This window comes from Cinclus cinclus, chromosome 3 (assembly GCF_963662255.1).
Source record: "Cinclus cinclus chromosome 3, bCinCin1.1, whole genome shotgun sequence".
Lineage (NCBI taxonomy): Eukaryota > Metazoa > Chordata > Aves > Passeriformes > Cinclidae > Cinclus > Cinclus cinclus.
Window position 1 is genome coordinate 76,076,149 of NC_085048.1, and position 17,364 is coordinate 76,093,512.

Genomic DNA, 17,364 nt, shown 5'->3' on the forward strand with positions numbered 1-17,364 from the left:
CTTTAGCCTTAATTTTGCATTTTTTAAAATGCTTTCCCCATCTTGGACGTCTCATCCTTCCTGGTGTTCTGTTCTGTGCAGTGCAGTCATTTGTCCTGCAGCCATTCATCCTGTCTGCTCTTTGAAATGGTGGTCACAGTTTGCCCACTTGTCTTGCTTTTATTTGTATTGGAGAGTTTGCTATGCTTTTACCATATATTCCCATAAGAATTTCCTGAGTTCTTTTTCTTGCTGTTGCCTTGATACAGAGATTAAAGAAAATTAAGAGATTTAAGGAGATGAAGGATGTCATGGGGGCAAACAGTTCTGTAGCTCTTTAAATAAGGTTATGCACTTACTTGAGATCTGCAAATTATTGTACCTGTTGAGGTGATACAGGATTATGCTTTGAATGGAACTTGAAAATAGGTAATTTATAGTTAATCTTGTAAGCAAATATTTCCGTGGTTTATCACATAATCACAGATTGGAGAAGGTTGGAAGGAAACACAGCAGGTCATCTGGTCCTTATCAAGAGTAGTTAGCTGAAGGAATTACTAACACCTTCTACAGAACAGTGTTAACTGTTGTAATGACTCATTCTTGCAAAACTTTGAGGTGGAAGTCTTACTAAACTCTGTGCGTTTCCCTTCTTCTCATAAATGTTATTTTTTCATCTAATGACTTTCAGTTCAGCTCTGTCTTGGAGATTTTCTTGCTGGTTACTTGTTCTGGAAGTGCTGGGATTGAAGCAGCTCGGATATGTGCAGTGAAGGGCAAGGAAATGATCTACACTTGCAGGAGGTAGGGGTATTCTTCGAAGCAGGATGAGTCTTTTTTATTTCAGAAAGGTAAAAAAAGCTCAAAATTCCTAAGCACATGGGTATCCATATTAAGTATTTGACGTCATGATTTCTCTCTGCAATGCACTTGTAATGCACTGCAAGGACTCTGCCTTCAAAGCAGGGAGTGGAAATTTAAAGTTCTGTTTTTTCTCCTTCCTTTGCCATAATTGTTTGACAGTCTCACTAGAGGAATTGCTTTGAAAGGTAGAAACCATCACGATGTGGTTGAATACGTATTCATCAGCTCTGTTGGGGTATTGACAAAACCTCATTTAAGGGCCAAAAGAATCTATTTTTCTTCCCACTATGCAGTTGATTTCTGCTTATACGGTATGACTGGTGTACAAAGGGAGAAGCTTCCTCTGATCATCTCTGTACTGTGAAGGAGGGAGGAGAGTATGAACAGGTGACCTTGTGTGGCTGAGCCACCACAGCAGGTTTCTGGGTAATAAATTTCTGTGGAAGGTTGTGGAAGTAAGCTGGTGACAGAATGCAAGAGTAGCACAAACTGACACTACTTATCGTTGCTGGAGATCCACAAGGAGAAAGGAAGCTAGAAAGAAGGGGAAAGAAGGAATAGGAAAGATGAGGGAAAGAAACGTGTTAAGATATTAGACGCTGGCAGATGGCATTTACTTACTGTATTTAAATACAGTGGTGTTCAGTGCCTGCAACAAAAGTCTTGCTTATGTGAAACCTGAAAAATCAAAGCACATCCAGAAATATTTCTGCCTGTGCTTTTTTGGACTGTATTTGAAACTGAATATATGAAACTAAAGAGCTCTATGCATATGGCACATCTGTATAATGAGATTCATGGTATGTTATTAGTTTTGTTCAAATTCCTTAGTGAAAGACAAATCAAAAATCTGCACTTGAAGTGGGAGGACTTTTTCTCAGGTAAATTTGGCTTTTTTTCTCAAGAGAGCCTTACCATCGTCATCTCTGCCTTTTTCTTTTTTTTACCAGAGGGAATAGATTTAATGGCACTAAGTGTTAAAAAGAGGGAAAGTCATGTGGCAGTCATTTTTTCTTTTAGTTGGATTGCTAGTTAAACAAAAGATCTAATCTTGTCACTAATTTCCTTTCTTTTCTGTGATTGTGTTCTGCCCTAGGATATGACTGTAGATTCCACAAAAGTTTGCAAATTACAATGTGGGCTGGGTTTTTTTCCCTCACCTGTTATTCAATTTTGCTGTGTTTTGGGGAGTGAAGGGTTTTTATTTCTAGTATATATCTAATAGAAAGCTACAACATTAGGTGTGTTTCACAAGGCAGCCCTTTGCAGAGGAAGTCTTCAAGGTATATGCTTCTGTATCTTCAGAGCTGCCTCGCTGAGATGGGAACATTTTTGGTTTTCACTGAAAAATTAGTTTGCAGTCAGTGAAATCTGCCATTCCCTGGTTAGCATCTCCCTCCACATCTCAGGCTATTGTTTTGATGCATAAGAGCATGCACTGAGTAATAATGTACTCCTGCTGCAGTTGTAGTCACATTCCCTGATTAGAAGTAAGCAGGTGGACTGACAAGTCAGTCATTTATCTGTACCATAAACACGCTTTTATCATATTAAGGTAATGTTACCTGAGTAGAGATTGTCTATTAGCCTGCCTGTAGCACTGTTAGAATTCATTCACATCATTAATGCCTGTTCTCCAGTGTGTAGCACAATGTCATCCAAGATCTTCAGGCAGTTAGTTTTACTCATGATGACTGGAAATGTAGACCTGTTCCTGGCTGGTTTCTGTTTTCTGTCACTTGTTCTGACCAGTAGGGGACTAAAATGGAAAGGAATTCAAATGTGTTTCAAAGACTGGCCTGGTTTTGATCTTTCCTGAGGTGACTCATTTTTGGTGCCTTCTGGCTTAAGCTGGGACAGCATCTTGAACGTCTCATCCTTCCAGCAGAGGCATTCATGTGGCACCAGGGAGATACATTTCACTTAACAAAGAATAACCCCTTGCATTAGACCTTTGCTTTGGTTCAGGACTTTCTTGACAGCTTTGACAGGAAGAAAACGTGTCCCTTAACTCCTTTTCAGTCTCAGACACAGCTTTCATTTAGTCCCATAGTACCCCCAGCTCAAGACATGGGTTGCTTTAGGAGAGCCATTGCTTTTAGATTTTCTTTTTCCATCTCTATGGAGATAGAGCTCTCTGAGCTTCTTGGCTTTACTGACTCACCTCAACTTCCTGTGCCCCAGACCAGAGTGATTTCGCTAAATAAGGATTTGATTCACGAGTCTTGTGGTCAGACTTTTCCAAGCAAATAAATACAAAGCATACAGTACAAGCCTGTGCTTGATAATGGAACAAGCAAATAGGAAATGAAAGGCATATGATAGTCACTAGGATACTGCTGAGAAGCCACTTTCCAGCTTGTAAAGATAGCTTTGTTTTAAGCAGCCCTCTTACATGTTCTTCATTAAAGCACTTTCTTTGCCACATACCATTGAGGTGGCTGACGTTTCAACATGTTACTGGTGGTTTTACATATACTGTGTACATTCACATATTTCTCGTTCTTTTTTTCAGAGATGGTGATGTTGCTGGAATGGTGGTCAGGCACCGACTGCACCCTTTACACTGACCCAGAGAATTACCACAAGTACGGGAAGGAGAATGCCATCGTAATCCTTAATCACAACTTCGAAATTGACTTTCTCTGTGGTTGGAACTTTTGTGAGAGATTTGGGGTCTTGGGGGTGAGTTACTTAGTATTTAAGATAAATCTCCTAGGATGTGAAAAAAAAACCCAAAATAAGTTAACTGTGTTTTTGAATTAACAGATCCATGCTTGAAATTCACTCAGCTGCTGTCCAGAATTAGAGGTTAACCTAAAGCAGTGCAGTGCAAGTATGTGGAGACAGGATGGCTCGGGAAACCACAGATTTTAAAAGCATTGCAGTTAAAGCTGATGAAGGAGATATTTTCTTAACCTGTGGAGATCATCACAGTTATTTCTGTGTGTTTACTAAGTAACTATAGCAGTTCATTGTACTGCATAAGTATGGGCTATCCTGTGATTCTTTCCCAGTTAAATTACAGAATTTGTTTGGTTTTTCCAGTGTAGTCTTACAAATCCATACCTAGAGTTTGAATGATGTAGTCTGCCTCTCTCAAAATGAAAGAGCAGCCATCTTAAGTGAAAGCAGTGACCAGCTAAAAGCAGTAAGGGATGGGAGAGGAATGAGTAATTCATAGTTGAATGCATTGCTACATTAAGCCAGGAGTTCATGTGTGTTTGTTTTCAGGGTTGCTTCTTTGTTTCCCCTGTCAGATCAGGGGGATAATTCAAGCCCACATCAAAATCAGCCTGACTTCATTCTGTCAGGGTGATGATATTCTCTGTCTATAAGGGATTTAGATAAGGGTTCCTCCTCATAAGAAAGAAGACTAATGACTCATTTTGGCAGTGTTCTGCAGCATACTTCTAGCTTTGATACTGGCCACTGTTAAAAGTCCTGACCTTGGACTGTGTGAACCTCTGATTTATGTGGCCTTCCCTTTGGACTCTGCATTTTCTGGACATTTAGGCACCATTTCTGTCACTTTCAAATTACAATAATGGCAGTCTTTTTAACAAGAACATAAAAAGGGACCTTAAAAGCGGAGGAAAGTGAACCTAAGCATTACAGGCTCTCTGTGTAACCAGAATGGCTGTTGGCTTCTGAAAAACGCTTCTGCCATACTGTCTAGGACTTGAGCACAGATCTGGAGGATGGCATGGAACAGTAGGAGATGTAGGAAAGCCTAGCAGGCAAATGTAAGTGTAAAAACAGTGGTGCTGTAGTACAGTCTGATTTTGTAAGCCAAATGGCCTGAGTTCTCTAAATAAAGCTGTGTTTTCAAGGGTCAGGTACTTCTTCAGAAAACACCAATGTAGAAAATGGAAGGATTGTTTCTGTACAAAGTAATAGGGACCTACAAGGCCAAAAATACCTTTTTTCACATTGTTACTGTGCGGTTGGATGGAATCTCACTAGCTGCAATTTTTAAAACAGTTTTCCAAATTAATGAGGATTCTGTTTTAGTTTTTAATGTTGTTACCGACACATAAGGAAACCACAATGCAGAAACAACTGTTGAAATTACTGTGCTGCACTAACTGAAAAATATATATATTATTTTTGGTTCCTTGCATTTATTACTCAGTTTGCATTTATGCTAACTTTAGCACTATTTTAGGAACTGATATATGCTGGTTGTGTATTTGCTTTTTTATTTTTTAACAACAAAGCAAAAACAAAAACCCCAAACAACCAACACTAAAACCAACACAAAATTATTTCAGTCCTGAGTAATGTACTGTGGTTTTACTTCCCAGAAACTGTTCCCGGAAGAAATAGTTTCCACATGCTCTCATTTGCATAGGCTGTCTTTACTTAACAAAGCAGTGCATTTCCCTCTTGGGGCAATCAGCCCAAGTTCTTCTTAAGCCATGTTTAAAAAAAAACATAAAGAATGGAAAATAACAAGCAGTAATTTTCCTGATTGGATTGTCTGTATTGCTGTACTGGTACTTGTCTTGGGCCAGTGCAAGGATAGTTGATTGTGCAGTGATGGGGAGTGTAGGTTGGTTTGACTTGTGCTGCCTTACATGACTTCCACTGTGTGAAGTTTCAGGTCATGGTGTGGCTGCACAGTTAGGAATGTATGAACCATTAGGACTGATGTTTAGGAAAAGAGTTATAGGATAGAGGTGTGTATACAGAGGGCTTTCTGAGGTGTCACAGCCTCCTGTTTGTAGCTCAGGAATGTTGTGAGCCAATGGGTGTTTAGATTTAATGATGTTTGCTTGTATACTCTGTGAAGTTTCTATGCAAACGTTGGGTATCAGCCAACACCTTACTCAGCTGATCTCATGTGTGCCGCTGCTGAAAAGGAAATCTTGCACATGCAGTCTCCTGTATCTGTTAATGATGCTTGGATGCAGTGTTTGGTGATGTTTTAGATACTCTATCTCTTTTCTGCCTTAACTAATCCAGTAAAGAAAGGAAAGATGACTGGGGAGGGGGAAGAGGGAGAAGGTGAAGACAGCTTAGAGCCAAAGGAGTTGGAACTAAATACCTGGCTGCAGCAGGCAGAATGGCTTTGTTGTGGCATCCAGCTGTGGCCTGCAGATCTGTCAGACAACAGCAATGCTCTTAAGAGTGTCACAAGCATGTGTTCAAACTCTGAGTATTTTACAGCTTGAATATTTCTGTAATGAAGCCCTTGAATGTTGTCATTTTTTGTTTGGTTGTCGTTGTTTAACCATCCAGGCAGCTAAACACCACGCAGCCACTTGCTTATTCCCTGTCTCCCATGGGATGGGGGAGAGAATTGGGGGAGGGGAGGAATTTGGAGTTGAGGTAGAGTTTAATAGTACAGAAAAGGAAGGGACAAAAGTAATGATAATGATGTTGATGATAAAAGAATCAGAGTGTATAAAATTATCCACAGTGGAGTTGTTCACCACAGTCCAGTTCCTTAGCAGCAGTCCCCAGCCATCTTTCCCCCTAGTTTATATACTGAGCATAACATGAAATGGTATGGAATATCCCTTTGGCTAGTTTGAGTCAGCTGTCCTGCTGTGTCTCTTCCCAGCTCTTTGTGTCCGCCAGTCTACTTGCTGGCAGGATGGTGAGAAGCAAGAGTCCTTGATATAGTGTAAACACTGCTTAGCAACAACTAAAACATCCATGTGTTATCAACATTATTCTCCTCCTAAACACAAAACACAGCTACTGGGAAGAAAATTAGCTCTATTCTAGCTGAAATCCAGTCATTGTTTTTGTTTATTTGAAAACAATGTTAAACATCCTTAAACCTGTCTTGCCCCTTTGGTTGCAAAAAAAAAAAAAAAAAAAAAAAAGTAAAGCCTTTCCCTTTTGAAAGCTGCCCTGCCCTTCCTGGTCTTGGGTGAAACATTCAGTCTTCACATTTGTCTGCTCCTTCTCTTATATTTCTTCTCCTGGACTGGAATTCTCATTATAGCTAAATTTCCATAATCCCTGTGAGTTTATAAAGCCGTATTAGTGTGGCTTTGATTTATCAGTGTGGTTTAGGGTTTGGGATTTTTTTCTGTTTTTGGGAGATGGAGTGGGAGTGGCATAGTCTCTTGCCTGTTTTTAGGTTTGTGAACCTAAGTGTTCTTCTAAGGACTCAGGTCTTGCACGTGTATGGCATGAGGTTCTCTGCTCTATGCTGTGTCCTTCCCTTTTCCTGCCTGTGACATTCCAGTACTAGGATTTACTAAGTTGGGACAGCCTAGCCACTGTGTCCCCACTAAATGCATTAGTAGCCCTTAGTTTCCTCAAGGTGTGTTGCTAACCATCCTCTTGAAAAGAGGCCCAATGGACACCAGAACTCAAAATCAGGACATGGGCAAGTTCTGAGGAGGGAGCTGTTATTCAGGATTCTTACCAAAAAGCACTTTAATATGCTTCCTGCCTGGATTCAATACTTCGTTGTTTAGTCTGACAATGCAGCAATAAAATAGATTTTTAGTAGTTTTAACAACCATTTGTCTGAGAAAGACACTAATATTGGCAAAAAAATGCCTGTGCTTTAAAGCTAAACCTGCTGGTTTTAACCTTAACTACCTTTTCCATATATCAGGAAACTTAATTTTATTTGGGAGTTGAAGCTTGCTGTTTGAAAAGCTGAGTGCGACCTTAAATGTAGGTGTGAGAGGATACTTTATTATATTATTGTAAGAGCCTAATAGGTGTGTGGGCACAGTAGGTTTTTTGTGCATTTTAATATATTAACAGATTTTTAAACTAGATTTGAAGTGGTAAAGGGACAAAAATCAGGCTTGCTAGAGATAAGTTTGTGTTACTTTTCCAACATGGAGAAGTTCTATTCAATCTGAAATGTGAGGAATTAGGAGCATAACTAAATTTCTGGAATGATGGCTTTGAGGGACTAGAGAAATGTACCTTGCCTTCATGATATCCCAGAGAGTATAATATGAAGGAGTGATATATTTCAAAAGTAGAGCAGTCAGAATCATTGAAAGTATGTCAGTGCTGAAGGCAGCCTGCAGAGAAAATAATTTACAAGGCAGATTGCTGTTGATAATGGTTTGCAGTACAATGAACTTGTTTTAAAATTCGAGAACAAGTTTTGTTGGACACTTAACTTGCACGTTGATTCATGCTGTTTATTGTGTTCTTTAAACAAGAGGTGTTGAATAACTGAGGCTAGACATGTAGAATCCAGATTATCTTTATTTGACAGCATAATTGGGCAAGTGCACTAAAGCAAGTTTGTAACAATAGTTTTTTTCAGGTGATGTTAGTGCAGTCATTCATGAAAGGAGAGCTCTGTGGGTATTTCATTTGAACAAACTTGGCCGAAAGAAATTAACCTGGGTTAAAATGTTAGTACTGTAGATAAGTTGTCCCTGTCCAGTGGTAATTTCATTAAACATCTGTTGAAATTAGACAGTTCTGAGCATTACAAACATTCTGAAAATGTTTGACTTCCTTCAAAAAGACAGCTTATGTGGAATAAATCAGCCCTTTTTAGTGATTATTTTTCTGTTGAACAAGCTGAATTTGAAGGTTAGAGGTAATGGTCACATGTTTACCAAAGCACTTTACTAAAGGAAAAGTTAGTGGCTGAAGTCAACAAGAGTTGCATTTTTCCCCCATGGTATTTTCACAGGAGCTGTGCATGAGTAGATGACTGAAACAGAACAGCACTAGTTAAAGCTCTAGTTATTGTAAGAGGGATCATGGAACATGCAGAATTGGAAGGGACCCACAAGGGTCATCAAGTCCAGCTCCTGATCCTGCACAGCACCATCCCCAGGAATCACATCAGGTGCCCAAGAGTGTTGTTCAAATGCTTCTTGAACTTTTTGTCAGGCTGGTGCTGTGACCACTTCCTTGGGGAGCCTGTTCTAGTGTTAAAGCCTGTAGGGTGAAAAACCTTCTCCTAATACCCAACCTAAACCTCCCCTGACACAACTCCAGGCCATTCCCTCAGGTCCTGTCCCTGGTCAGCACAGAGCAGAGATCAGTGCCTGCCCCTCCTCTTCCCCTCACAAGGAAGGTGTAACTGCAGTGAGGGCTGTCCTCAGTCTGCTCTTCAGGATGAACAGACCAAGTGACCTCAGCCATTCCTTGTGGAGGCTTCCCCTCAAGGTCCTTCACCATCTTTGTTGTCCTCCTTTGGACACTCTCTAATAGTTTAATGTTTTATGTTATGGCATCCAGACCTGTCCCCAGCACTGGAGGTGAGGCTGCCCCAGCTCAGAGCAGAGCAGGACAGTCCCTCCCTTGCCTGGCTGTGATGCTGTACCTGATGTCCCCCAGGACAGGGTGGGACCCCCTGGCTGCCAGGGCACTGCTGGCTCACATTCAACTTGCCAGTGACCAGGACCCCCAGGTCCCTTCCTGCAGCACTGCTTTCAAGCCTCCCATTCCCCAGTCTGTATGGCAGCTTCTGAGGGGAGGCCTAATGTTTTCCTCCCTCACAGGAGCACCTTTGCCAGCAAAATGCACTGAGGAGCTTCCTTTGTCTCTGTTTTTAGTTCTGTTGTTAGCCTTCCTACTATTCCTACAACAGATGGGTGCATAAAATAGTGTGAGGTGGTTTCATTTATTTCTATGTGCATCTAAGGAGTCATACGTGTCTTTTAAAAGAGCGCTTCTAAATTGTAAAAATGTGTCAGCACAGTAGGAGAATAAGCACGTGCCTCAGGGAAGAGTTCGGACATCTACTGTGCTTTTGGGGTTATACCTGTGCTACAGAACATCTTCTCTCACAGGATCATTTCTTGGTCTCACTGAGCTAGATGCAATTTCTCTCCTGCCTCTTGTGTAACTCATGCTCTTCTTAAAATATGTAAAGTATTAGAAAATAGGTATGGTGAAATAGTCATTTTAGCTAGCTTTTTGGACTATAATTTCTGCACTTTAAAGTCTGCAGGAGGACTATTACATTGTCTGTTCTGACACTGTGTTCTAGAGGCCGTGTGCACTCTATGCAGAGTACACTTACATTAGTTTATGGTAGTTCTTATGACACTGAACACTTGCTGTAAATAAACTTTAAGAGCATGTTGAGGTCCTTTCTCTTTTACGGGGGGGGGGGTGGGTGGTGGTATAGGGCTGCTGTTGGCCTCATTGTGCAGGGAAGTGGTGAAAGGAGAGCTTGTTTCTCTGTGCCCAGTTTGGGGAGCTGGAAGAAGAGGCTGGGTTCAGTGTGGTTGCTGTCATGTAATGGGGACTAATGTACACCATGGCTTGAAACTGAAATTACTGCAGCTGCTTCTCAGGGGAGCAGTGGTTTGGAGTCCTGATCTGAGCCCATCACTGAAACTACGAAATTCTCAAATGCTCAAGAGGAAGCACTATTATTGCAAAGCATTAAATCGTTTGATAGAGATTGATAAATTTCCTCCTGCCTTCTTAAAAATGGAACTCTGTCATCCTTTGTTCTGCTTCTGTGTAACAGTTGCTGGTGAAGCTGTGTGATGTACACTTGCCTTCCAGTTTTATGAGCTTTTAGATAGCTTAATTATTTAAGGTATTTTCCTTCTCGAGGAAGGAGAGCAGATGAAAAAAGTCAGCTGAGATAAAGAATTAGGTCATATCTTGCTGTAGCAGCCAAATGAACAAGAGTGACTAAAAAATAAAAGTAGATATTTTCTGTTGGTGGTAACTTCTACCAATAAGTAATTTCTAGCCAAAAGCCATGTCCTGGAATCCATCTGCAGAGTTTTTTGATGGGCTAGCTTATAATAATATAATGGTCAGAAACTGGACTGTAATTACTCCATCTTTCTTCTAAGGAAATGTCACTGTGTTTTAGGAAATGCTGAATTTCTTTATGGGCACAACACTCACATGTGCCATTTTGTTGATTAAATAACCAAGTGAAATGTAAGACAGCTCACCAGGATAGGCTGGCTTGGAAGACAGGAAAGGAGCACATGGCATCAGTTCTCCTGCCCTAGGGGATGATAGTCTGAGATGATAACAGAGTTAAATTCTGGAGTAGGATTAATTTACAGAACATGTTGAATGCTTGAAAAGTCACAGACTTCCTGCGGAGTGTCTGGACCAGTCACTTCAATGCCTGTCACACCTGTGAGACAGGAAGAGGACTTTTTTTGTTTTTTCCTACTCCAGAAGTATGCTTTGAAGAGAAATTCACTACTCTAAGTATCGCTGCCCTTTCATGAACAAAATTGAATGCAAATTAAGGATTCTTATTGCTGCTGTTGTTCCTAGTGTTTAAGGTTTCTTGTCTTGGTAAACTGTGTGTGCAGAGCATCAGTATGTTTTGCTGTAATATCTCTGTGACTCTGCTTTTTCTCTCTCTCTCTTTCTTTCTTTTTTTTCCCATGTTGAGATGCCTCAGCTTTGGGGAGAAGCACAGTTTCAAGGTATCTTAAAGGAAATTGAGATGCCAGTGCCAGGATCTGATTGAATTAAGAATTTTGATTGATACAGCTCGTGTCATTTACATGTATTCCTCCATGTCTGAAGGAATTTGGCTTCCCTTTTGGGTTTCAGTGTTTGGGTAGGATGGAGCAATGCACAATCTAATATATTTAATTCTGGAAGTCTTCCATGAAGATACCTGAGATAAGATTTGACTGTTCTGTCATAGGAGAGCAGCTTATTTTTATTTGTTTCGCTTTTACACTGTTGTTAAAACTGGGTCTTGTCAATATGAATCAATACATTTGTGTCTAACTATGCAAGTGTTACACCCACAGTGCACTCTTAAGTGGTTTAACTCTTGTTTGACTTGCTTTGATTCTGTCTTGCAGAGTTCCAAAGTGCTTGCAAAGAAGGAGCTCTCCTACATGCCCATCATTGGCTGGATGTGGTATTTCCTAGAGATAGTCTTCTGCAAGCGCAAGTGGGAGGAAGACCGGAAAACAGTCGTACAGAAGTTGCTCAATCTCAGGGACTACCCTGAAAACTTCTGGGTGAGTGATGGCTAACAAGTGGAGTGTGAGGTGCTGTAGTGCTCAGCAGGAATGAGAGGCACAGGCAGTATGTGATGCTTGCCAGGTTGCTCCTGAGACTTTTAATTCATTAGCTTCCTTGGGAGTATCAGGAGGATTCTCTCAACTGAATTCACTTTGGAGTTTCCAATGTACTGTGTTGTCTGTTTCCTTCTCTGTAGTATGGAGCCCTACAGAGAGCCCCACAGATATTACTGCAAAAATGCCTGCACTGTGTTCCCCTCAGTAAATTTTGTGGTTCTCTAATTACAGGCGCTGGATAGAGGTAGATGCAGGGGTTCATGGCTTTGCAACAGATGCATGTGCAGTGTTGTATTGGAGCACATCAAGCTCCCATCTCACCTTGGATTGCAGAGTTCATACTAGTGTTTTCTCCTCCCCTGTGATTCTGCCATTCCTGGTAAGGTGTTTGGTCAGATATGACCCAGTAGAAGTGGAAGCCATCTGGTTAGAGAAGTGGCCTGATGGAGCCATTGACTGTGTTCCAGGGAGAGGATTGGTGTTGCTCTTCAGTAACAAGAAAGTTTCACTTTTTGCATCAGCGTAATTTTTTAGTATTCAGTGCTGGCATTTCCTTATCTGAGAATGAAAAGCCTTTGAATTTTTCCTCTTCTCAGAAATCATACAAATTGCAGTTCTTCTGAGCTAGTGATGGCAAGAGTGCAATTCAGTTAAAGAAATGGAATCTTAAGCAGCGTCCCTGGGGCTTACAGAAACTATTGCTGTGAAGATGTATATACTATTTTTCTCATGCTGTGAAACAAATTTCTTTTGTTAATTGTCATTGCTTTAAATGAAAGCTAAGCAATCAAAACTAATATCTGTTCTTCAGTGTTTAAGTGACTTCCAGGCAGGAGGCTATCTAGCAAAGGAGTGATTCTGGGATATTAGTTTCAGTTTCTCTCCAGAGATTTGTCTGTGCTCTGTGACTTTTCAATACACATAGGCAGCTCAACCGTAATCAGTGAGCACAAGCCACCACCATGCTGTAGCTACTCCTGTAGAGGGATTGCTAAAAAGGAGCTGTACCTGTGGAAGGGAAATAATTGTTGATGTACACCTGGGGTTATTGCAGTGTGCAGTTTTTAATTTGTTTTTGTATGATGACATAATGTTAAAAGGCACAACAACAGCACCTTGGAAGGTAGACAAGGCAAAGCATGCTAAGTGAACTAGAGAGATTTTCTGTGTCTCATCAATCTAATAACATTATGCCTGCAACACAGAGTGAAAGCACTCTGGGATGAGCTAGAACTGAAGCTGACCACTTGGCTAGTTTCTTCAAAATCTCCTGTCTTTTTTGGCTACATTTTTGCTACAGGTTATGAGGACTTAATTTGTGTGATTTGGCAGTGCTCTCTAATGTGTTACTTTGCATTCATGCTTGGCAAAAAGCAGATGAGCAAGTGGTAAATCTGCAAAGATCTGTGTGTTCTCCTCTGCCTGCCAGTGACAAGATTATTCATGTCTGACTTCCCTGCATAGTTCATAAGAGCAGGAGTCCTTCAGTTGTCCTGCATGTGCAGCCTCACATCTGTTATCAGCTGCTCTCACTGGCATCAGTTACATTCTGAAGTTGTCCATGGACCTCAAGTGCCATAGGGAAAGCAAGCAGGTTAGAGTGAGAGCAAACAAGCTGGGCACTGAAGCATTTCGTAGAAATATGTTTGGTTTTGACACTTAGCAAGTTTTAGATGCTGCGATACTTGAACACTTCACCATCAGAGAGAGATTTACAACAGGCGTGTTTTTAGTGTTTTCTAACAGCTCATTAGAGATGGAGTGACTCAGGGAAACCAAGTCACTCTGATAGCAAGTAGCACAGCAGATGTTAAAGCCTAAAGGCTGAAGTTCAAACCAGATGACAAGTTGCATGAGAGTTTGGATTTGGGGGTTTGGGTTGGTTTGTGTTTTGTTGTTTTTTTGTTTTTGTTATTTTTGTGTTTTGTGGGGGTTTTTTTTGTTCTTTTTTGTTTGGTTTGGTTTTTTTTTTTTGTTTGTGGGGGGGGTTGTTTGTTTTTTGGGGTTTTTTTGGGTATTTTTGGGAGTTTTGTTTTGTTTTTTTGGTTGGTTGGGATTTTTTATCTAAGTCAAATAAATTGCATAAATGTGTATGTGGCTAACCTGTCCCTGCTACCAGTGTTAATCTGGGTTGTGCTGGTGGGAATTAGAGAGACCTCTGCTCAGTCAGCAGAAGACCTGAGATTCTGTCTAACTGTAGTTGTCTTTTGGTTTTAGTTCCTGATTCATTGTGAGGGCACAAGGTTCACAGAACAGAAGCACCAGATCAGCATGCAGGTAGCTGAAGCCAAAGGTCTGCCCAAGCTCAAGTACCACCTCTTGCCACGAACAAAAGGATTTGCTGTCACCGTGCAGTGTTTGAGAAATGTAGGTAAGGAAAGTCACAGGGGACAATGCTAAATGGTTATTTCCTCTAACTGCTGACAGTTTGCCACGCTTTTCTATTCCCTCTAGCATGTGCCCTAGCAGAAAAATGCTGGGATGCTTTCAGACTATTTTTTCACTAGCTTTTGGTTTTATTAATGAAGTCCTGAATCAGTTTGTGGGGTTGATTTTGTTGTGGGGTTTTTTTTTTGTTTTGTTTTGTTTTGTTTTGTTTTTGGGTTTGGGTTTGTTTTTTTTTTTTCATTTGTTTGTTTGGGTTTTTTTGTTTTTTGGGTTTTTTTTTGGGGGGGAGTGTTAATTTATTATTGTTATGATTTGTTAACTGTGACTGTGTTGGGGAATCTCAGTTGCATATTTTGCACCAATTGGTACTTATATTTTGTTACATATTTTGTACCTGTTGCCAAAGGATAGTATTTCTTAGTATTTGCTAAGCAATTCTATTCTAAACAAAACAAATGCATCAGTAAAGAGTCTGAGGCAGTGTGTCTTAAAATAATTTATTGTGGTAAATGACTACCTCAAATAATGCAGTTCTTAAATCAAAAAATACTCTACTTTAAATTTCCATATAGATTTGCTCTTTAGAGTTTCTTAATAGAGCTGAGAAAGGGGAGTAGACCTTTCCTGAAGATACATGTAGGTGAAATTTATAAACAGTTTATACATTACAGAACATGAGCAAATTTTTCTTCATTAATATTGTTTTGAGCTCCCCATTTGTTTCTGGTTACTTGCATTTGCCAACTTCAAAGTGTCATCAAGTAAGAATATTGCACATGTTGCCTGTGAAGTTATATTCTTTGACTAATACTATTTATCAGAGTCTTCTGCTGTGTATTTCAGGGGCAAAGTAAAGACAGTGCTAAGTAGCTGTAGTATTTTACAGGGTCTTTGGGGTCTGGTAGGTTTGTGTGCTAGATGGCTGATATGTAAGAAAGAGAAAATTGGTTTATGGTTTAGAAGAAAATGTTCCAGCTTGACTGAAGTTAATGTCAAAACTTCTTTTGTCTTTGAAGACATGTTTTCATGTGGCATATCTGGGATAGCTGCTGTAAGAAAAGCTTCCCAGTCAGCTGGCTTGCTGTCTCTTGTATTTCTTCTAATTATCCTCTGGCAAACCAGGTAGATCATACCACTGTTGTAGCTTCCCAGGCACCCACAACTTTCCACCCCCAAGACGGATAGCAGAGCTTGGATCCTTTGTGATCCTTGTGATCCATGAAGAAGAGGCAAGTTATGTGAAGCATCTAGCCACCCCCTTAAGAGCACAGTATAACCTTGCCTTTTGAATAAGGGTGACTGTTCTGTTGAGGGCAAGGGTAGTAGACTTGAGACACAGAAGAAGGGATGAGTCAAAGCTCTGTGGCCTCTAATGCCCTGAGCTGGGAATCAGGAACAAGTATTTTGGTGGTGATTTTGTTATTTTCAGTGCTCTGTGTAATGCAGACAAAATACGGCATGAGTGGGGATAAGTAGCTGATCCATGGGAAAACATTCCAAAAGGAAACAACTTTAGAAAACCCAAGTGACATTTATAAAAAGTTTTGGACATTCATGCAACACACTACCACAACACTTACTAGTACCCTAAATATTTGAGGTACCTTCAGAAAAAGAAGACTGAGGTTGCTGGATTACTTATTTCTTTAGGGGAATATAAGTCACTGCTTCAATCCAGAAGCTGTAACTTGCTAGATTGAGCAGTGTCAGGCCAGTGACAAGGCAGTATTTCCCTGTGAAGGTTCAAGGAGAAGCAGAGTCATAACTTCTCATACACAGTTTCAGCAAAAACTGAGCTTAAAGATCCAACCAAACCTCTGAGAGTTTGATGACCCAAACTGGTGTTGCAGGTTCTTCTAGGTTTGTTGCTTTACTTGCCTTGTTGCTTTTTCCAATGAGAGGGAGATAGATTACTGCTTGGGTTACTGTATGTTTCTCTCCTGTAGAAATAAGGGGTTCATGTAAAGAGCATCTGAAAACGATGTCTTATTTTTTAGAACTCTTTGTAACACTATTATGTACAGATAATAAGTAAGTCCATGCATGTTTTTTGAATAAAGAATGTGATGACAGTTTCTTTTGGCAGTCCATGGTCTGGAAATGTAATACTATCTGGAAGTTAGGTCATATCATATCCCTGTGCATCTGTGAAAGTGAGAGACTGGTGCTGAGCTGCCTGAGCCCATTTTGGGTTTTGCCGTTTAGACTAATGCAGCTTCTGTCCTCCCACAAGGGTGGTGGGCCTGGCTGGAGTGCCTTGCTAAGGGATGTAGCTGCAGCAGGACATAGCAGTGGAGCCAAGTTCACAGTTGGATGTGACAGAGCTCCTGTCCCATTTCTTTTCCTCCTTTCTGACCAGGGTGTGATTCAGCTTGTCAGAGGCTGTAGTACTACAGGATGGGTACTTGCTGGTTTCTATGGCTGTAGCTGTAATGTACCCATGGCAGCAGAGATCACAGGTCTGTACTCTTCAAAACTTTGGATTAAGTCTTAATGCTACTGCTGCAGTCACTCTGGAAGGAGGTCTGAAGGAGTTCTGCAGTAGCTGGAAATAGACATTGGTGACATCAGTCTGGCAAGCCCACCTGTTTTGAAAAATTTAGTTTCAGAAAGAGTTTATTTAATGTTCATATACTGGAAGCTGCCTCCATGCCAGTGATACCATATCTGTCAGCATAAGCAGATGTATTTGGATAAAAACACCTTTAATGCAAAGTAACAAGTGAAGAACCTTCCCTCCTAACTGATTTCTTTCATAAGTGATAATGGAATTTCTTCCTCCAAAACTTGGCTTTCAGAAGTTCAGATCTCCATACATTATTCGATTATTAAAGAAATGCTTTTAATATTTTCTGAACTTGTTCTGATATTTTTGTTGGTGACCATTCCTCCCAGTATGGTTTTACAGATGCAGTCCTCAGGAACTTAATTTCTAGAAGCTGTTCACTTTCATTAAAAATTGCTGTTTGCTACCTGTACTGTTCACGGAAGCAAATGAAAATGCAAATCTATTTCTAAAACATTCGTCCTTTACTTGCAGTAAAAGTAGATGTCTCAAATAGTACAAAAGATATATTTAACTGTTACTTTTATTTTCTGGCCATGTATCAGGCAGTTCCTTTCAGCTGCTTTTATTTAGTTAAGACTTGCACTT

At 40.4% G+C, this 17,364-nt stretch overlaps 1 protein-coding gene across 1 annotated transcript in view; it reads left to right on the plus strand.

Annotated features, from left to right (window-relative positions):
* AGPAT4 (1-acylglycerol-3-phosphate O-acyltransferase 4) overlaps positions 1-17,364 on the plus strand; it is a 56,370-nt gene that overhangs the window by 20,960 nt on the left and 18,046 nt on the right. The window contains exons 2-4 of the mRNA XM_062489174.1: positions 3,359-3,528; positions 11,601-11,762; positions 14,040-14,193. Of these exons, the coding sequence (XP_062345158.1) occupies positions 3,359-3,528; positions 11,601-11,762; positions 14,040-14,193 (486 nt within the window). The remainder of the gene's footprint in view (positions 1-3,358; positions 3,529-11,600; positions 11,763-14,039; positions 14,194-17,364) is intronic.